At 50.0% G+C, this 22,160-nt stretch overlaps 1 protein-coding gene across 5 annotated transcripts in view; it reads right to left on the bottom strand.

Annotated features, from left to right (window-relative positions):
• Nucleotides 1–22,160, bottom strand: part of tweek (transmembrane protein KIAA1109 homolog tweek) — a 1,194,469-nt gene that overhangs the window by 930,087 nt on the left and 242,222 nt on the right. For all 5 annotated transcript variants that reach the window (XM_075882507.1, XM_075882492.1, XM_075882501.1 and 2 more), the window contains one exon: nucleotides 9,729–9,971. In XM_075882507.1, coding sequence (XP_075738622.1) covers nucleotides 9,729–9,971 — 243 coding nt within the window. The remainder of the gene's footprint in view (nucleotides 1–9,728; nucleotides 9,972–22,160) is intronic.

A 22,160-nucleotide genomic window follows, 5' to 3' on the forward strand; every position in this document is an offset into this window, starting at 1 on the left:
GTTGTGTAGCGCAGGCCATGGCGTTCAAGCGACCTCTGAAATAGAATTAGAGCCGCCTCCACTTCCATTTGCCCCGCTTTGCTGTTCGTATTTTTTTGGCATTTGTGGTTAGCCTTCCATTCTTGATAGCCCTCACTACTAGGCTTTGGGCCCACCTCGCAGCCTAGGCAAAAGTTGGAAAGAACGACGTAGTCCAACACGTAGCCACTAAATAATTCGATAACTGTGCCCACGCCGATGTGGGAAGAATGGCCTCGCGTCTTCCACGTGCCGTCGTAGCTAACGGCAATATTGCCCCGGTGGCCGAAGCACAAGTCATCATAATTGTTCTAACCTTTTCCGCAGGTCGAGGAAGAAGAAGAAGCCGACCAGTGCGGGCGTTAGAACATCGGCTTCCGCTATCTTCAATGATTGTGTGCGGTTTGCCGCCTACAATCACCGTGATTTGCACACCAACGTACGCACCAAGTTACGAGAATTCCGTGGACACCGTATTTATTTCGGTGGGTGGACTCTTTCTCTACATTTGGCCTTCTGAAGTGCTTACGCCGCCGCTGCCTCGCTACCCCTAACGGGCTAAGCCTTGCTCCGGTGAGCCAAGGTGGGTAGGCTTGGGCCTATCCCGCAAGTTTACCCCGTTCATCATGGAAATCGTCGAAGGCGAAGCAATATCGCCTGAAGAAGCGAATGGCCCAGGCTGGATTACGGCGTACAACCGTAAGCCAAGCAAGAGCAAAGCTAACCAATCCCAAGACGCAAGACCAACAATTACGCGAGGGAGACGTAGGGACGGCGGCCGCACCGCCGGACCGAGAAGCGCGTACCAACGCCTCGTCGCTACCTCAAGACTCCCTCAACTACCGAGGGACACATATCGCATAATCGTAAGGCCCCGAGATGGCCTCAACGTGGCTAAAATCACGCCGGTGCAGTTTGAGCAAGCCCTGGCGATGGCCGCCGCCCTGGCTCCTCAAGACCTCATGGAAGACTCTATATGCCCAAATGTCACCCAGAACATTTTTGTAGTGTGTACCCCTATCGAACGAAACGCACGAGCTTATACCATGGTACAGCAACTACGGCTGCGAGACACTCTGTACCGAGTTGCTGTATATCCGGCTCCACCCGATAACACGTGCAAAGGCGTCATCCGAGGCATTGACATTGACCTCACCGATACCCAGCTCCGAGAACTGATCGTCACAAAGCGCAACCCGAGTGCCCTGGAGGTGAAACGCATCAAGAACACCACAGCCGTCACCATCCTGTTCCAAGGAATGCAAGTTCCCAATTATGTATACTGCGGGGCGAGCATAGTTCGATGCACGCTTTTCCGCAGACACACGGAAGTTTGTTACAGCTGCGGCAGCCTCGGCCACCGTGCAGACGTTTGCCCTAATCCTAACACAACGTGGTGCCGAAAGTGCGGACTCAAAACCCCACCCGAGAACCACCAATGTAAGCCCCACTGCACCCTCTGCGGTGGACCACACCCCACTGCCGATAAGGACTGCAAACGTAAATTTCAAGTTCCGTACATCGTACGCCAACGACGACGCCGACGCCGTCGACGCGGTCGTAGCCGCTCCCGAGGATCGAGTGGAGCCAGCTCCCGCGATTCCAGCGCCACCTCGAGCACCTATGCGACATCCAGGCGAAGCCGCTCCCTCACACCGACAGCGAGACGTCGCAGTGCCCAGCGCAGCCACTCCCGCTCCAGGAGACACTCCCCATCTCGCCAGGCTGAGCTGACATGGGCGGACCGACTCCAAGGGAAGAAACCACCGCTACGGAGCACGCCGCCAGTCACAAAGGTAACGCGGCCCTCATTGCCAGAGCATGAAAGCGAGGTAGTTACAACTCTACGAGCAGAACTAGCAGGTCTTCGGGCAACCATACAACAGCTCACCACACAACTAAATGAGGCGAGGCAACAAATACAAACTCTCACAGCTCCTAAAGATCCCCCCTCATCCACTGTAGATGTTAGCAAACCTAAACGCAGAGCCCCACCACTCTGCGAAGCGGACACGAATGACAGCGATTCACCAGAAGACACTCTAAACGAAATCTTACGTCTCACGCGAGAAAACCACGATAACATCGACACGCTGTCACGCCGGGTGGAAGCACTAGAGCAAAAAGCCACCATAAAAGCTAAAACCAAAGCCAGAACAGTAGTTTCTGTGGATCCTACGGCAAACCTGCCTGGGCCACCAAATTCAATGTAATCATCATGGCTTCCACAACCCAAAACACGTTAGAAATTTGGCAGTGGAATTGCGCTAGCTTCGCGAACCGTAAAACCCCACTGCTGCAGTACATTAAAGCGCAACCCAAGAAGCCTCACGTAATATTACTGCAGGAGACCCTTTGTGATACTCTCACATTATCGGGTTACCACCCCATCTCACAACGAGGGGATACCAAGAGAGGTATAGCCACGCTGATTAGCAAGAAATTTGCTCACATAGTACATGAGGTATTACCCACCCGCAGCCGCCTGGAAGCGATACTCGTCGAACTCGTACCAAACCGTTTTTTAAAACAAAGCGTTTTTATCCTTAACGTTTACAGCTCCCCGTCAGACTACAGACAGTCCTTCCATGCGCTCTTAACTAAAGCCACAACGCTCGCGCGAAACTCTCCGCTTGTTATAGCAGGCGACTTCAATGCCCCCCACCCGTCATGGGGTTACCCCCAGGCAACGGCTAAAGGCACTAACCTCACGCGAGCAATTGACGACTTGTCCCTCACACTCATCACAGATCACCGATTCCCTACGAGACTTGGAACATCGGTACAACGCGACACTACGCCGGACTTGGTATTTACCCGTAACGTCACAGGCCACACCTGGACCAATACGCAGGAAAACCTGGGCAGCGATCACTTCATCATACGAACCGAACTACCCAACGCATCAGCCCCACCCCGTACATTCACGCTAACGGACTGGGATGCCTTCCGCACCCTCCGCAAAAACAACACAAAGGAATACAACACATTCACCGAACTACTCACCTCACTTCAGGAAGACATAGCCAAAACAACGAAAACAATACAAACAGAACTCGAGGTCCCGAGAATGGACCCACACCTCGCACATTTGCTCGAGGCAAAAGCGTCAATACTCGCGCGCTGGAAAACACAACGACTAAACAGACGCTTACGAAAACATCTATCAATACTGAACCAAGACATCGCCAAATATTGCACGGAGCTCACACGACTCCAATGGCATGAACTCTGCTCGGCGGTCGACGGCCGCATGCGAACTGGGGGTAAATGGAACCTCCTAAAATACATGCTGGACGACTGCGAAACAAAAAACAACCAGAGCCATGCCATAGACCGGCTCCTACACTCGCACAAAAAGATGGGAGGAACAAACTCATCCTTTCTTGAAGAAATCTCCAAACGTCACCTCCCCTTAAACACAGCACAACCCACCGACTACCCAGAAATAGAATGCGAAACGATACCCGAACTCGACGAACCCTTCACGGAGTCAGAAATTCGGGAGGCATTACACAACCTCAACAGCAGATCAGCCCCCGGTCCTGACAAGGTAACCAACCGCCTGTTGCGAAATTTAGACGACCAAGCCATCACACTACTCACAAAAGACATTAATTACATGTGGGAAACTGGCCAGGTACCTGAACAATGGCGCACGGCCACGGTAATCCTTCTCTCAAAGCCAGGTAAACCACTCAACTTCGACAATCTACGCCCGATTTCCCTAACCTCATGCATAGGAAAAGCAGCTGAACATGTCATCCTAAATCGTGTATCGCGCTACATAGAGGATCACGAACTCTTTCCGTTCAACATGGTCGGGTTCCGTCCGCACCTTTCAACACAAGACGTCATGCTATTACTAAAGAAACAGATCTTCGACTCAAAAACGAGAGATGTTCGTGGCATTCTCGCCCTAGACCTCACTAAAGCATTCGACAGCGTCTCACACCGCTTTATACTGGAATCCATTGCCAGCCTTGGTCTCGGTAAAAGATTCCAGGCGTACATTCGTTCTTTTCTGCAAAATCGAAAAGCTCAGCTGCATTTATCGCAACTTACATCCGATACTTACACATTAGGTTCCAACGGGACACCACAAGGGGCAGTCATTTCTCCACTCCTTTTTAACATAGTAATGAAGGGACTATCTGACAAACTCCGCGACATCCCAAACATAAACCATGCTATATACGCAGATGACATCACCATCTGGTGCCCGGGAGGCTCATTGGCGGAGTTGGAGCAAGCCCTTCAAACTGCTCTCGATACCACAGAAGCCTACTTAAAAAACACTGGACTTCGTTTGTCGCCCACAAAATCAGAGTTGCTACTGTACCGGCAATCTCGCCAAGGCGTTCGTAACTTAACACCCTTATGTGATCTACCCATAGCGCTACACGCCAAAGATGAGCAGCGCATACCCCGCGTGGACTCCATACGCATTCTCGGCCTCCTCGTCGAGGCCACTGGCTGTCATGCAAGAACAATTAAACATATCACAGCTAAAACCGAGAACATGCTCCGACTCATTCAGCGAGTCTCGGGTCGTAGACGAGGCCTTGGAGAGGCCAACCTTCTGCGCATATACCACGCGTTCCTAATGAGTCACATCAATTACGTCGCCTCTGCCCACAACTGGACGAAGGTAGAAAAGACGAAACTAAACACACTCATGCGCAAAAGCATTAAACAAGTCCTTGGTTTGCCACAAAACACGAGCACTTCCCGTCTCGACCAACTAGGCATGCACAACGGCATCGATGAAGTGATCGAGGCCCAGACCACGGCCCAAGTGATCCGCCTCTCCTCCTCCAAGGCAGGCCGCCGACTTCTAAGCGAGGCCGGCATGTCCCCACACCCCTGCCTTGAACGCGCAGTAACCCTCCCCAGAGTTGTCCGCGCTACTTACATGGTAACCCCATTTCCGCGAAATGTCCACCCACAACACAACGAAGGCAGACGGCTGGCCCGCGCTCGCGCGATCCTCAACCGTACCGCCGCGAATCGCAACTCTACCGCATTCGTCGACGCGGCGCAATACGGTAACTCCTCCTCTTTCGCACTCGCGGTAGTAGATGGCGACGGAGCCCTACGCTCAGCCGCCTCGGTTAGGCTATCAACAAGCGCCATAGCCGAACAAGTTGCTATAGCTTTAGCGATGACCGACCCCTCACTCACTAATGTCTTCACAGACTCTCGCGCCGCCATTCGGGCTTACGAAACCGGCAACATCGCTCCAGAAGCAGCCCGCATTTTACAAACACGGAAATATACGGGCTCGCACTACCTCTCTTGGTTCCCTGCCCACATGGGCAAAGACGTTCACCCACAACAACCCAACCTCAACGAAATGGCTCATGATCGAGCACGAGAACTGACCCGCCGTGACGATCAATCAGCCACCGAAGAGCTGGGCCCAGACGTGCAGTTTAATGACCCACTACTCACCTTCCATGAAATTACCTCCCACTACCGACACAACAGAAGCCGATACCCTTTACCCCATTCAAAACTCGAACGCGCGCAAGAAGTAGCCTTTAGAATGTTACAAACGAGATCGTACCCATCACGGGGCCGACTCAGCCATTACAACTCAGACATAAATTCACAGTGCCCAGATTGCACAGAAGTGTACTGTTCACTCGCGCACATGCTCTGGCAATGTCCCGCGTTACCTCAGGGACCTCTCACCAGTGAGTCCGACTGGGAGGAGGCACTCAGGAGCCCCAATCTCCGAAACCAACTTAAGGCAGTCCAGAGGGCCCAAGAACTGGCGGAACGCCACCACGTTCCCGCCCCGACTCGGGCGTCGCCTACGGTAGCGGCTGCTAGGATGTCCCACGTGGGCACCCTGGTGGCTTAAACTCCTCAGGACCATATATTAAAGTTCTTGACTGACTGACCTTTTCCGCACATTCGCTCATAGCGGACTCAGCCGCTCGCGTTGCAGCGGGTGCCAGCGTGTTCTTCAAATGCCGCTGAAACGTCTTGTGGTGCATACCGCGGTGTGAGATGCCCATTGTTGCGAAAATATCGTTCATTTTCGTTTGGCCGTTGCCGGTAGCCACCATCGCCCTCGAAGCGAGAAGATTTACCTCAAACGGATTGCACGTTTTCGTGCCGTTCGCGCGGGGCGAAGTCCATTCATTCGCGATCTCGCCGCACCTTTCACACTGCACTAGCACTTTCACGGCAAGTCCGTAGTCCCGATCCCCTCTGACGATCGTAGCCGGTTTGTGGCAGGCTTTGCAACACAAGGCACCCATTATCGCGTTTAGGATATCTAGATGCATAAGCAGATAAGGAGCAGCGTGGTCCGAGTCCTGTGCGGTTGCCTCGCTACAACTCGCGGTGAAAAAGTCAATTTTCCGTGCAGTTGCTGGCGCCGATGAAAGCCGGTCGAGCGTCGCTTTCTCCCGGGCATGATTTTCTTCAACTTCGGCGTTTGTCACCACCTTGGCGTTGATTCGTAGTCGTCCGGAGTTCGCTTCACCGTCATCGTCGTCGGAGGCAACGCGCTCGGTCGCACCATCGCTGAACGGCCGCGGAGCGTCGACACATCGTTCGTCGGAGTCAACCAAGGGCTCTGATGACTTCGTAGACTTTCTCCCACGACCTTTGCGTTTCCTGCGACCAAATGCGTGCACGGTCCGATACTTTTTTGCGTTTCCAGGCATGGCGATACGATCAGAAGCTTCAGAGTGCTCTGCCGATTTCGAGGCGTCACAGCGGTAACCCTTTCAAAATGGCGTCGGGTCGCGTATGCAGGCGCAAGCCGCGAGCTTCCAGCCAACCGGAAAGCGCCATTTCAGTCACGTGCGCCGTTTAGCCAATGGCAGTGAGCGCGGCTCTTCGTCTTTGAGGCCCCGTTTTTCGAGCCGGGGAAACGCTCAATGTTGCTTACTGAATAAAAAAAACGGCTGAAAACGCGTTCTTTCAAACAAGACCAAAATGGCGCCGATCGAGCGCGTAGTTTCCGCGTATCGTAGAGCCGAAACCTGCGCTATTCGCCCTCAATTTAAAGGGCAGGACGCCCGTTTTCGGTTTTTTAAAGTTGAATAACGATAAAAGTTGATGGTATTCGGCTATGAAATTTTGTAAATAGGTGCGCAATGATGTCGGGAACGCGAAAAGAAGGTCCGCGAAAACTCGATTTTTTGGCTGATTTTCGGTCCCGAAGTGCCGCGTTCCCCCTTAACTAATTTAGACGACGATATCGTCCGCCGAATGATACATCAATTTTAACTAACACGCTACCATACAAACAACATAACGCAGTGACACACTAAACACACAATAACATGATAAACACACACTAACACACACAACACACTAACACATACCCAAGGCGGCGTCGCCAACGCCTGACCTTCCACGTGGGACCCCGGCGCGAAGCCCGCGGTGCCGAGCACCCGGGGGCCCACGCGACAGACAGCCGTTCGCGGCAGCCGCCACGCGCAGAAGAGGCTCGCTCAACGCTCGCCCACCGCCAAGGCCCGCCTTCCGCCAGGGGCCACCGCCGGCGCTACCACTCTACCAACAGGGGTACTCAAAACGAACACAACGCCATCTATCGCCTGGCGGTGGTCACCACCAAAATAAAGCCCTGGGGCGAGACACGTGCGCCACGCGGTGCAGACAACTTTACAGGGGGTGGGTGTCAGCCCCCCCACATTCCCCCAACGTTAAATCAAATCATATCCCGAAATCAAAAAAATTAGCTACACAAGCTTTAACAAAAAAATGAGATCGCACGACCATAATGTCCTTGACCCACGACACCGCCGCCTCATGACGAGACCCCACAAATTGCAACCTTTGAAAACTTGATTACTTCAATGCAGCATTATGATCGATCAGCCAAGTCTATTAGCAAAATACAGCAAAGGAACCTGATGAAAAGAACCAACAAACTCAACAGCCAAGAAAGGTTTTGTCCTTTCCTTACCCAGCTGCAAGATAACTGATGTCCTGCGGGATTACAGCGTGAAGCCACCTGGCAGATAGCACAGTAAAGGTGCTGAACTGACACCAGATGGTGCAGAGTTGCGAGCAAGAGAGGCAGGCAAATTGGGGAACTCGAAGGTGTGGTGCAGCGAGCAGAGCAAAGCGGACGAGGAGAACATGAACTGTAGTGACTGCAACAGCACGGCAAGTGATGTAGTGTGCCATAACACCAGGAGATTACATCAGTGTAAGCAACCAGATGACCCTGCTAGTCTGAATAATGTATAGACCGCTTATAACCTAAGTTGCGGGAATCGCGAATGTCCGCAATATAAGCGGTACCTCACTATAACCGAAACAACCTTGTTCAAGGGCCACACTTGCGCAAAACGTGTTGAACATGCAGCTTCGCATGTCCGAAAATCTAAATGTGCAACGCGTGCTTGCTAACATTTAAATTTATGAATGTTAAAAAAAATTTAATGCCCAAAGACACGCAATGCCAATGAAATGAAGGTGAAAAAATCGGGCAGTGTCTAACAAATGAAAGCACCCTGGCGGAAATTCGCGGACTACGAGATCAGCTCGATTATGTGCATTACATAGAAAGTATGAAAGTATATCGAATCACGTCCAGAATTTGACGCGTTAAAAGATGCCAACCATTCGATTTCATGGGCACACACACGATTTAAGACATTGCAATCAAATCACGAACCACTACTTGAGTGCTACAGGTGCCGCCCTCGTTTTATTAACGATATGTATCCCTTCCTGTCAAGTGCGGCCACCGCAAAGAGTTTCGTTGATTCAGTATCAAACCGCAACTTAGATTCACACGACTGCTACCAATCGAAGCACAACTAACGCTGATTAGTCCTAACTTGCCGTTTGGCATGTTGTTGCGAAAAGTTTGTCCAAAACATGATGATTGGGCATCAAAAAAGATCGCACTAGCAGTGAACCAAAAACAGTGTGCGTGATACGAAGTTCGTGTTTGTGGTCGGAAGATCAGCAACGATGACAACTCGCCAAGCTTACATACGATAGCGCACTGGCAGCAAAAGTAAAAGCTCGCGTTATAAAACTATCGAAGGTTTTCAATTTACGGAAAAGAAAACAAACGTAATATTTGTTGCAAGCTCGATAATGAGGATGTCTTTCCCTACAAGAAATTGTTAAGCGCATGCAGTTAATCAGGATGGCGTTGAGCGGTGCGCAGCCGAAGCCACACTAGTGACGCAGTACGCTGTAGCTGCGTCGGCGCCGGTGCAAAAGCTTATCAGTCACCGAGGCAACCGTCCTCCTTCCTTACTCGTTGAGCCCGTGCAGTGTCCCGCAGTCTTTTTTTTTTCTTTCATTTTCTTTTTTTCTCTCCATCCTTCATTTGTTCGCTCTTTGTCCCCTTCTACTCCGTAACGACCTTGTTTTTCGTCTCCCATGCGGCGCCCCCAGCGCGCCTCCTTTCAGAAGCACACTCGCTACCGCATTTGTCACAAACATTTCTGGCACCACATTATAACCATTCTTTCATCTTGGGGGACTGAACAATAAGCGGTATACATGCAGTTCTATGGGAGGGTAAACGGGATTGGAAAAGGCCGCATTGTAGGCGGTTCTGCACTATAAGCGGTTATGTTAAAAGTGGTCTACACTGCACATGAACTTGAGTGACAAGAGTATCAGTAATCATGCAGTACAGTAGACTTCTGCAGGGATAAACCATGGGCAAGCTATAACATGGCAAGAGAGCGTACCTGAAAGCAGATCGATGAGCTCGCCTCTTCCAAGCTGATGTCTACATAGTCTAGGGAGAACCTGGTCATGCGGTACTTGAGCTCATCTGAAACGGGGCATGGACAGCCAGGCTCGGCATGGGAGCACTCGGCCTGAGGCTGGTCATGCTGGCAATGAATGATGCCTTGGGGGGGCACCAGTGCCGCACTGTTGTGCTGAGCCTGCTGCACAAACAGCTCCGCTCCAGCAACCAGGTCATACACCTAAAAGTGAAAAGTCTATCACCATGCTACCCCCATGGGCAATACAGCAAAGCTCTTTGAAGGACCAGTAATTAAGAGCCCCGATAATTGAAAATTGTTATGAAGAGAAACATGCACACTTCAGCTATGTGAACTTTCTTCCAAAACAAATTTGTAAATACGTGTAAATAAGTAAGTTACAAGAGTTAGTACATCCGTGTCAGCTGGCTTAATATTTTTATGCGACCTTGTCACCCTTCTCTGCCATGAGGAGGTGGAAGGCATAGGCCATGGTTGTGACTCCGCCCCCTTCAGCAACGTGACACAATGTCAGTGATATATCATCAGCGCGTGTCATAGTGGTATATGAAGGAAGCACAGTGCGAGGAGAATCGTTCTTTTATCAGAAATCAGAAAGTAACAAGATGCCCCTTTCTCTCAGAAGCTTTCGTCCTGAGAATACCGCTTTTCCCGGAAGTCTCGGGCTCTGCAAAAGGGCAGAGGACAGCACAAGCAAATGAAAATGCGAACTGCGCAGCCAAAACTGCAGTACCACAGAGCCAAGGTGCCATCTCGTACGGCAAATGACCAATTTATGAGCTCAGTGGCACACCAAGTTCCTTTACCATGTGTTTGTGATCTTTCATGGCTAAAGTGTGTCATTAAGGAAGAACCAACTAGGCCAACAATCAGTCTTGGCACATCAAGTTGCCCATATCCAAGCTTATGTCTCTGCGCCTACACGAGAGGGATTGGTCAGAAAGAAAAGAGGCACGGGCATTGTTTTCCGAAATGAAGGGTGTGTGCGGCATGCGGCGCTGTAATATTCAAAAAATGTGACCACCGCAGTCTGTTGTGCGAATTGGCGTGCTTGTTTGTGGTTTGTAAAAAAAAAAGTTGAAGCCGGTTTACAGGCCCTTTAAGGCAGCCATTATATGTGCGGCCAATCCTGTGTGGCCTGTCAGTATGTGCCACAGATTTTGGGCAAATCCCATTAGTCACCCCTGGTCCACTAAAAAGGAAGAAAAAAACAGTTGGCTCAACAAACAGGTATGTATCATGAAAATTTGTGCAGCCTATCAGAAGAATACCATGAAATCAATAGTGGAGCGGGACCCCATCTGGTAAAGAATAGACATGGTAGATAATTAAAACAATACACTCATCGCCAGTCTGCCCACTGCAAGGCGAAGGCTTCTCCCATAATCTGCCAATCAACCCAGTCTGAATCGCCACTGTGCTGCGGTGGTTCAGTCACTATCTCCGCTTTGTCCAGTTCGTTTGCCCGGTTTCACCGTTTCAGCATGCTGCCTTGGCAATCGTGGAAAAGCTAGACATCAAAGTTCAAGTTGATAGCGGCTGAGTTCGCGCTTAAAAATGGTAACCATGCTGCTGGATGACACTTTGATGTGAGTGAAAAAATAGTGTGCGATTGGCATAAGTTCGAGGAGAAGCTTAGGACTATGAGAAGCACGAAGGAAGCTCCCCGAGGGTTGAAAGCCCAATGGCCTAAAACTTGAGGCCCGTCTGCGCAATTGGACACTAGAACAACGTGCTGAAGGCAGGGGACTGTCTACTGTGCAGTTGTGTTTCAAAGCATGCATGTGGGTGCAGGAGATCAGAATTGTTGGTTTTGTCAGTGGTCCTTCTTGGTGTTTCAGATTTCAGACACAGCGCACACAACCCTTTGCCAAAAGCTGCCCAAAGACTTTGCTGAAAACCTAGAGAACTTAAAAGTCTTCGTAAAGCAGGTGGACGAAAATGAGATCTCGGAAAATCACATAGTCAACATGTATAAAATTCAATTGACGTTTACCTTCCGATGCGACGAACTGTTGCACAGAAGAATTTGAGGAAGAAGGATGCGAACCCCCCCTGTAAAGTTGCTTGCTCCACGTGGCGCACGTGTCTCACGCAGAAGCCGTATTTTGGAGTCACAACTATTGAGCGGTGGGTGGCGTTGTGTTCGCCAGCGTTGATCACAACCATCATCATAGCGGTTAGATCGGTAACACCGGCGGTGACCCCAGGCGGCACAACAGAGTTCAGCGAGTCTCTTTTGGCGGTTGGCGGGAATGGTTGTCGTCTCTCGCGTGGGCTCGCAAAGTACGGCACCGGGGGTTGTCTGCCGCGGGTAAGTCAAGCGTTGGCAATGCCGCCTTGAGTAAGTTCCCATGTTTTTTACGTTGTTGAGTGTTCTGCAATATTGTGTAAGGCTGTTTTAGTATGTTGATCCCAATCAATGTTATAATAACTTGGCTGGCGATATTGTTGCGAATGTATTTACTACTTTAGAGTAGAAAAATAGTCCAGCAGTCAAAATGGCAGCCTTTGTGTATTTTCAAACAACAAACACGTCATCGTCCTCTTCTTCGCACCACCCCGCATAGAGATAGCCACAACTAGCTGCAACCCCGCAACATCGACCTCCGGCGGCAAAAGCGTCAACCCGCCGCTTGTTAGCAAGTGTTAGACGAGAGGTGTTGGACGGCTTCAGGCAAGTGACGTGGACGATGTCGGAAAAAGTGGAGGGCATCGAATGGTTTAGAGGGGCTATATCATAGGTAACATCAGTTACCTACCGTAGCACATGGTAAGGTTCGGATTACTTGGGTCGAAGCTTTTCGGCCAGGCCAACATACCACGACAGAGTCTCCAGACAGGCCTTCTCGGCTGTGCTAACAGCGTGGCGAGCGTATTCTATAGACAGGTCGGCAGGGTTGAGTACAATCGTGTCGAACAGCAATGTCGGGTCTCTTCCATACAAAAGGTAAACAGGAGAATATTCAGCAGTGTTGTGGCATGAGCTATTGTAAGGGAAGGTGGTCACAAAAGGTAGCGCAAAAATGTCCCAGTCGCGATGATCAGTCGACACGTACATGGCGAACAGGTCAGTAAGCATACGATTCAAATGTTCTATGAGGTCGTTCGTTTGAGAATGATAGGCCATCGTAAGCTTGTGTTTGGTTGCACCAGAATGAAGTAGGCCATCGATTAGTTTAGATAAAAGGAGCAACCACGGTCAGTGACCAATTGATGAGGAGCGCCGCGATGTAAGATGATGTCCTGGATCAAAAAGTCAGCGACGTCTATAGCGCAGCAGCTTGAAAAAGGTCTTGTTATGGCAAAACGGGTCGAATAATCTGTAGCGAAGGCGACCCACCTGTTACTCTTGGTAGAAAGATGGAAAGGGCCCAGCAATTCACAGCCAACACGATATAAAGGCTCGACAGGTATGTCAATCAGTTGAAGGAGCCCGACGAGTTGTACAGGTGGTCTTTTGCGGCATTGGCACGACTTGCAAGAAGCAACATTACGCTGTACGTAACAATAGAGGCCGGGCCAGAAGAAGCGTGGGCGGACACGGTCATTCGTTCTAGCAACACCAAGGTGGCCAGCCGTTGATCATCATGTAGTTGCTGAAGTACAGTAGAGTGCAGATGAATGGGTACTACGAGTAGTACTTCCTGTCCTCCTGGGTGCATGTTGCAGCGGTATAGGATGCCGTCTATGACGACGAACATTCGAAGCGAACTGTCTGTAGAGCCAGTATTCAGGCGGTCGATTAAAACTCGTAGGGACACGTCCCTCCGTTGCTCACATCCCTTGTTGCCAAAAGCGGAGAGCGAGGAAATACGAATGGACCCGTCGTCCGTTACGAGATCTGGAGCGTCAACAGGGTACCGAGAGAGGCAGTTGGCGTCTTGGTGTAAACGGCCGTACTTGTAAACCACTGTGTATGTGAATTCCTGGAGGCGCAGAGCCCAATGAGCAAGGCGCCCTGTTGGATCTTTCAGAGTTGAAAGCCAGCATAGAGCGTGATGGTCAGTGGTAATGGTGAAATGCCGGCCATATAAATAGGGGCGGAATTTGCGAATTGCCCATACAAGCACCAGGCGCTCGTGCTCAGTAATTGAGTAATTGCATTCTGCAGGAGAAAGGAGGTGGCTGGCATACGCAAGAACTTGATCATGATCGGATCGACGCTGGGATAACACCGGGCCGATACCCTAGCCACTAGCATCAGTGCGGACATCGGTTGGAGCGGATGGGTCAAAGTGGATGAGAATCAGTGGCGTGGTCAGGAGTGTTATCAGCCCGGAAAAAGCCGTGGCTTGATCAGGACCCTACTCAAATGGCACATCTTTCTTCAGAAGATCAGTGAGGGGGCGTGCAACCTTTGCAAAGTTACTGATGAATCATCTGAAATACGAACATAGGCCCACAAAACTTCGAACATCCTTGGCAAAAGCCGGTAAGAGAAAATCAAGGACAGCGCAAACTTTGTCGGGATCGGGGCAAATGCCAGGTGAGTCAAATAGTAACTTGGCGATGCCAAAAATGGCATTTCGAAGAATTAAGTTGGAGCCCAGCCTCACAAAATACTGATAGAATGGAGGAAAGTTGCTCAATGTGCGACTCAGAGGTTGGGGCAAACACAATCATGTTGTGGGGGCACTGACAACCCCTGTAATGTTTGCGCCGCCTGGTGCACGTGTCACACACAAAAGCTGTAATTCGTAGATTACAATTATTGAGCGATAGGTGGCGTTGTGTTCGCGAGCGGTGATCACCGCTATCATCATAATCATGGTTGGTAGAGTGGTAGTGCCAGCGGTGACCCCTGGCGGAAGGAATGCCTTGATTTGTGGGGGTGCTGACACCCCCCCTGTAAAGTTGTCTGCGCCGCAGGGCGCACGTGTCTCGCCCAAGCGCTTTGTTTCGGTGGTGACCTACGCGGGGCGATAGATGGCGTTGTGTTCGCTATGAGTACCACTGTTGCTAGAGTGGTAGCGCCGGCGGTGGCCCCTGACGGAAGGCAGGCCTTGGTGGTGGGCGAGAGTTGAGCGAGCCTCTTCTGCGCGTGGCGGCTGCCGCGAACGGTTGTCTGTAGCGTGGGTCCCCGGTGCTCGGCACCGCGGACTTCGCGCCAGGGTCCCACGTGGAAAGTCAGGCGTTGGCGACGCCACCTTGGGCATGTGTTAGTGTGTTGGGTGTGGTAGTGTGCATTTATCATGTTATTGTGTGTTTAGTGTGTCGCTGCGTTATGTTGTTTGTATGATAGCGTGTTAATTAAAATTGATGTAACATTCGGCGGACGATATCGTCATCTAAATTAGTTAATAAATGTATGTATGTTGTGTGCTTTGTACCAACCGCGTCTGCTGTGTCCCTTCACTCCAAGAGCGTGGCGTGACGAGGCGCTCATTCGCCTCGCCGAGACCCTAACTGGCTGCCCAACGTGGGGCTCTTCGAGTATCGGACGACAGTTTTTGCGGTTCAATACAGGGATTTTGTTAGAGCCGGAGTAGAGTAGGCCTAGGGGGGACTTCTTTGATAGCGTCCGTGGTGTGCTTTGTTGAGAAACGAGGAGATTGGTTTTGCAATGTGTTTGAATTTGTCGGCAGGTTGACTTTCTATTTATTTTTTTTGCTCGCAAGTGTTGTTATTTTTTGTTGTTGTTAGTTTTCAATAACATTATTGAATTAGGACGAGAGCCATGCGGTCCACATCCTGGGGTGAGCAAGGCCTAGAGCACGTGATTTGTAGGCCAGGCCCGAAGCGAGTAAGTACGGAAGCCTCGTGGGTGGTCCGATTTTCTGTAAATAGCTGCTTCTATCTCTTTTGGGCTCAGGGAGCCGGGCGTCGTTGCTGTCTGGTATTGCGGCTAGACGCCGAGGCGTCGTGACACCGCCCGGGACGGTGGACGCCGATCGCTCGGTAAGCTGCTGTGTGCGGCGAGCGATAGGACCACCTCACAGAGTGGACGTCTCCTCGTGGCTGCCTCTTCTGCGCCTAGGCTGGGTGCCGGGTGAATGCCGGTTGTTGCCGAGCGACTCATTAGGCCTAAGGCTCTGCGAAGCCGCCTGTCGCACGTGGCACAACTAGGTGGATCGTGGCATTGAGGTGTTGCGCTCTGCTTCCCTCACTTTTTTTTTTTTTATCTTGCGATGCACGAGTTAGGAAAAGTGATTTTTGATTGATTTTGATGGGCGTCTCGGCCGCCGCCGATGTATTAGCTAGCAGTACTGACCAGCGTACCACGTGGACAAAAAGCCTGAAGCTCCCTCCCCTAGGCCGCGCTCCTTTGTTCTTTCGAGTTTTGTTTTTTTGTTGATGTATTCAGCGGGAGGGATGTCATCCACGGCCGGCTGTCCTGCACATCGTCAGCGTCGTTGGCCAGGAATGCGGTCGTGAGGTCGGGCATGGAGATGCCTGGGACCTGCGCAACTGCCTGCAGTCCGGCGCCCTCGCGAGTGCTGGTCGCAACTGGAAGACGTGTCGGCGCTAGCGACGAATCGTCGCGCCGACGGCAACGTTGCTGTTGCGGGGCCGGTACTGAGGTGAAGTCTAGCCGGACAGTGCAGCAGTGTCGACCAGCGGCGGTGTCGTGGTGCAAGGACATTATGGTCGTGCGATATTTTTTTTTAAAGCTTGTGTAGCTAATTTTTGGTTTCGGAATATGGTTTGATTTAAGGTTGGGGGAATGTGGGGGTGCTGACACCCCCCCTGTAAAGTTGTCTGCGCCGCGTGGTGCACGTGTCTCGCCCCAAGGCTTTGTTTCGGTGGTGATCACCGCTGGGCGATAGATGGCGTTGTGTTCGCTTTGAGTACCACTGTTGGTAGAGTGGTAGCGCCGGCGGTGGCCCCTGGCGGAAGGCAGGCCTTGGTGGTGGGCGAGAGTTGAGCGAGCCTCTTCTGCGCATGGCGGCTGCCGCGAACGGTTGTCTCTAGCGTGGGTCCACGGTGCTCGGCACTGCGGGCTTCGCGCCGGGGTCCCACGTGGAAAGTCAGGCGTTAGCGACGCCGCCTAGGGTATGTGATAGTGTGTTGGGTGTGTTAGTGTGTGTTTATCATGTTATTGTGTGTTTAGTGTGTCACTGCGTTATGTTGTTTGTATGGTAGCGTGTTAATTAAAATTGATGTAACATTCGGCGGACGATATCGTCGTCTAAATTAGTTAATAAATGTATGTATGTTGTGTGCTTTGTACCGACCGCGCCTGCTGTATCTGTTCACTCCAAGAGCGTGGCGTGGCGATGCGCAGCGTTCGCCTCGCCGAGACCCAACACTGGCGCTCGTTCGCCTCGCCGAGACCCCACAGGTGATGGGCGAGAAAGTTGAGCGAGTTTTTTCGGCTGGTGGCGTTTGGAGCCGACGGTTGTCTCTCATAGTGGGTCTGCCGCAGATGGCACCGCGGGCCGCCTGCAGTAGGGCCACAGGATGATGTTAATGATGATGTTTGATGTTTTGTAGCGCAAGGACCATTTCATGTCCAAAGAGCACCAGTTCATCTTATTAGATATATGGACAATGATTGTGATAGGCAGCTGTATAAGGGCCTTAAAATTCCTCGCCCTAAGGCGGGTAAAAACATAGAAGTAACAAAATCATGATCATGCCGTGAAAAGTGTGTGGTGTTAATGGATGACAAAAGTTCGTGATGATAAAAACGATGGTGGACATGTGTGGCATTAGCACAGGTGCCCACATTGTACACACCCTTGTGTCCACGGGCCGTGAGACAAGTGCTTTGTTGAGTGTAGCCACCACAGCGGAAACCTCTCTAAAGAGGTCGTGCTACGGGATGCCCGGGTACATAATATTAAAGGTACAAACTTCTCTCAAAAAAGCTAACAATGATTTATGTGTAAAAAGTGGCTCCCTACCGATGAACATTGGAGCATGAAGTGGTGTCTGTTGTCGGTAGGGTAACGGAAAGTGTTGTCTTTTCAGCGTGCCTAATTCTTTACACTGAATTAGAATGTGAAGTAGGGTGAGTGCTTCTCCACATCTATCACACAATGATGGTTTGCCCCCAGACAAAAGAAATGAATGTGTTGGAGTGTATGTCATGTCCAATTTTTAACTTTGTAAGGATTACTTCTGTGTGGCGTGATTGTGATACTGGCGGCCAATGACCAAGTTGCGGCTTGACGACATGCAATTTAGTATCTGTGTGTGTGTTCCATGTGCTCCGCTAGTAGCCCCTGAACTTTCGTTTTAGAAAAGGTTTCAAATCGAGTGCAGGAACTGGTATCGATGTATTGGAAGCGATTTTGTTGGCGAATCCAGCTAGCTGGTCCACTCTCTGCCTTGAACTTCGCGGTGTCCTGGCACCCAGCAGACTACAGCAGGCTACTTAGATGAGTAGACTGTGCATAAGAGCGAATAAAGCGAAACAAACACAGTGTTTTTGGGCTTTTTGAGAGTTTTCAGAGCTTTTACTATGCTTAGGGAACTTGTATATATTATTGCCTTCTATAGTTTTATTTGTTTAACGTGTTTAAAGGCCGCAAGTATCGCATAAGCTTCGGCGGTGGAAATGTTTGAATCAGTGTGCCGAACGCTGGCTTCCGAAAAGGATGGGCCGACGGCTGCGTACGAGACAGGAGTGTTGGCCTTTGAAGCATCCGTAAAGAATTCAAGACGTGTATTTCTGTTGTAGTTCTGTTGTATTTCTGTTGTAAGAAGTATGTCTGGATATGGGCAATTGATGCATGCTTTGCAACCTCCAAGAAAGACACGTCGCAATCTATTGCCTGCCATTGCCACGGTGGCAGGCATACTGCGAGAACAATCAAACGGTGTTCAAGTGGCACACCGGTTTCTTTCGCTAGGCCCCTCACACAAAGTGAGTAGGGCTGTCTCATAAAAGGCCGTTTCTCAAACACAGCAAGGCTTGAGATGTCATTAATTGTGTAGTGTAATGGATGATTCTTGCCTGCATTTACATTAGGATAATATTTAAAAATGTAACATCTCTGTAGGTGGAGGGACCATTCGTTCGATTCTACGTACAGGCTTTCCACGGGGCTAGTGCGAAAAGCACCCGTGGAGAGACGGATGCCTAGATGATGGACAGGGTCAAGCATTTTAAGGGCAGTAGGTGTCACAGACAAACATATGCTATTGCCCCATAGTCTAGGCAGGTACGTACGAGGCTTTTATACAAATTATTTAAACACTTCTTGCATCCCCACGTAGTGCGTGGCAACACTTTTAGAATGTTCATAGCTTTTTACGCACTTGTTTTTTAAATATTTGATGCATGGTATGAAGGTTAGCTTGGTGTCCAAGGCTAGGCCTAAGAATTTGTGTTCAGTAATAACAGAAAGACATTGCCCATGCAGTTGAATATCGAGTTCCAAATGAATGCCTCTCTTTCTGGAGAACAAGACACACGTGCCTTTTTGTGCATTCAATCGAAATCCATTTTCATTTGCCCAATTGGAGACTTTGCTCAAACAAAGCTGAACCTGCCGCTCACACATAGCCAGATTACAAGAATTAAAACTAAGCTGCACGTCTTCGAAATATGTACAATAAAACATATTGCGAGGAATAGACAAGCGCAAAGAATCCATTTTGATAATAAAAAGTGTGCAACTAAGTACACCACCTTGTGGCACAGCTGTTTCTTGGACAAATGTTTGAAAAAGAACACTGCCCACTCGAACGCGGAATGTCCGGTTTGACAAGTAACTTTCAATTATAGTAAACATTCTGCCACGCACGCCAAGGTGGGACAGGCCTTTTAATGTTCCAAAGCACCATGTTGCATCATAAGCCTTTTCAATGTCGAAGAACACAGAAAGCAAGTATTGCTTGTGGATGAAAGCATCTCTGATCTGTGCCTCGATACGAACAAGATGGTCGGTGGTGCACCTACCCTCTCGAAACCCGTACTAAATTTGGTCGAGCAAATTGTTTGTTTCAAGGAAATGTGCAAGTCTGCAGTTTATCATTTTTTTTGAGAAGTTTGCACAGGCACCTTGTAAGTGCCACAGGCCTATAACTTGAAACTAAAAAAGGATCCTTGCCCTGTTTCAAAATGAGAATAACAATAGCATCTTTCTAGGAAGTAGGGATAGCACCAGAGAATCAGATAACATTGTACAAACAAATAAACGTTTTTTGCATTTCGATTGGTAGGTTCTTTAACATTTGGTAAACCACACGGTCAGAACCTGGAGCAGAATCACTGCAGGAGTTCAGTGATGTTTGGAGCTCAGCTAAGCTGAAAGCTTGGTTGTTTGCCTCGTATTTTGTACATTTGTGTTCGAGTTTTTGCTTTTCTATTTTTGTTCTGTATTTTTGGAAAGCATCAGTATAGTGAGACGAGCAGGACGCCCGTCCGAAGTGTGCACCGAGAAAGTTCGCCTGACTTTGTGGAGACCTGGCTACTCACCGTAGCGGATAATCACCGCAGATCCACGCTTGACGAGCCACAGGGCCACGACTCCGTCATGTATTCGCATGTAGCGCACCGCTCCGTGCGCGCTCAACTAACAAGACGTTCAGCGTGGTGTGGCAATACAGACAGTGTTCAAGTAACAGAAATACAAGAACACTTTATTGCCTTTGGCGGCACCCCATGCAACAGTACAACGTCCACTCCCGGGACGCGGAGAGCAAAGGCTCACGATAAGGGGAAACTGCGAGCACGTTGCAGCTGGCAATGGCGAGCTTTGACACGCCAAATGGGAAAAGGTTCCTCGCGGCTATGCTGTGCACTCTTACAATGGCGACTGGGCATAGTTGCGAGACTTAGGGCAAACCTCGTACAGGTACACCACACCAAGCCGCACTTGGTGTGGTGCGACCACTTCAAGCACTAGGCACTGCTGTTGCCTTAGCGTACGACACCGAAGCTAGCACTCAATTAAACACGCCTGCCGGGATGCCAAGGCCCCCAGGCAGGCTACAGTCCGGCGATTCTCAAAGGCGACGCAGACGAAGGAAACACATGCTTACCGGGCGCCGACCAACAAAGGAGAGACTCTTCCGCGCGGACCTGACTCGGCCTCCCGATTCTCGCAGCCCCCGAGAACATGTGCCGTGCCAGCACGTGGCGTCATCTATCGCCACGCGCCGTTACCAGTGCACGAAAAGGGAAAGGGAGCGGTCATACGGCAAAATGCCCGTGAAATGGTCGCGAGCATGCCTCAGATCCCCACATCTTCCAAGGTGTCACCCTGTGTGTTTACAAGTGAGAGTGTGTTTACTTGTCTTCCGGCTACTCTACCAACCATGTTCCAGACTTTTGCCTCCTGTGTGTATGAATTCATCTCTGATAAAAAAAATTCAGGCAACTTTCTTTTCTGGCCTGCCGACGTGTTCTCCTGGCCTGAGGCTTCATTTTCTTAAAGATGTCAAGATTTTCTTCTGTCGGTGAGTTCCGAAGCAACCTCCATTCTTTGTTTTGCTACTTGCATGCATTTCGTCACTCAGAGTTCCACCATGGCACACCTCGTTTTCCAGGGTGTCCAATCGTTTGTGGGATGCATTTTGTTGCTGCATCAATCAGAAACGCTGTGAAGTAGTTCACAGCCCCATCAATGCTTAAAGTGCATATGTCGCGGCAACTTAAATGAGTGATGGTATAAAAGTGTTCCCTGTCGGCTTTGCTTAATAGCCATTTGGGAACCTGTGGTGGGCTTTCAGTTGATGTAGGTGTGCTCAAAACTATGGGAAAATGTTCAGTTCCGTAGACATCAGTGATGACTTTCCAGTGAAGTAAAGGCACAAGCGATAGAGATACTATGCTTAGGTCTATGGAGGAAAAGGTATTGTTAGTGAGGTTATAATAGTTTGGTTCTTTTCGATTCAGGAGACACACGCTGAAAGAGAGAAGAAACTGTTCAATCAATCGACCTCGGGCATCACAACTAGAGTTGCCCCATAGCCTGCTAAGCGCATTTAAGTCTCCAAGAAGAACAAAAGATTCCGGAAGTTCATCGATTAAGAACTGGAAGTCATGTTTTTCCAGGCGGTGTTGCGGCAGTATGTATAGAGAGCAGATGGTGACTTGCTTATTCAACAGGCGGTGTTGCAGCAGTATGTATAGAGAGCAGATGGTGACTTGCTTATTCAACAGAACTGCTCGAACAGCCACTGCCTCTAGGGATGTTGGTAATGGTACAAGAGTACATGCTGATCCTCGATTAACAATAATAGCTACACCACCAGATGACGCAACAGCATCATCTCTGTCCTTTTGAAAGACAACATATTGACGCAAAAAATTTGTATTCTTGGATTTTAGGTATTCTTCTTGTACACAGAGCACTTTTGGTGAATGTTTGTGTAGAAGCTCTTGGACATCGTCGAGGTTTCGAAGTAGTCCTCTGACGTTCCATTGTATAGTTTGTGTCTCCATATTGAGAGTAAAGAAGTGCTGTGTGTAGGCAATGAGTGTGGCTGGTG

Source organism: Rhipicephalus microplus, chromosome 2 (genome assembly GCF_043290135.1).
Source record: "Rhipicephalus microplus isolate Deutch F79 chromosome 2, USDA_Rmic, whole genome shotgun sequence".
NCBI classification, from domain to species: Eukaryota; Metazoa; Arthropoda; class Arachnida; order Ixodida; family Ixodidae; genus Rhipicephalus; species Rhipicephalus microplus.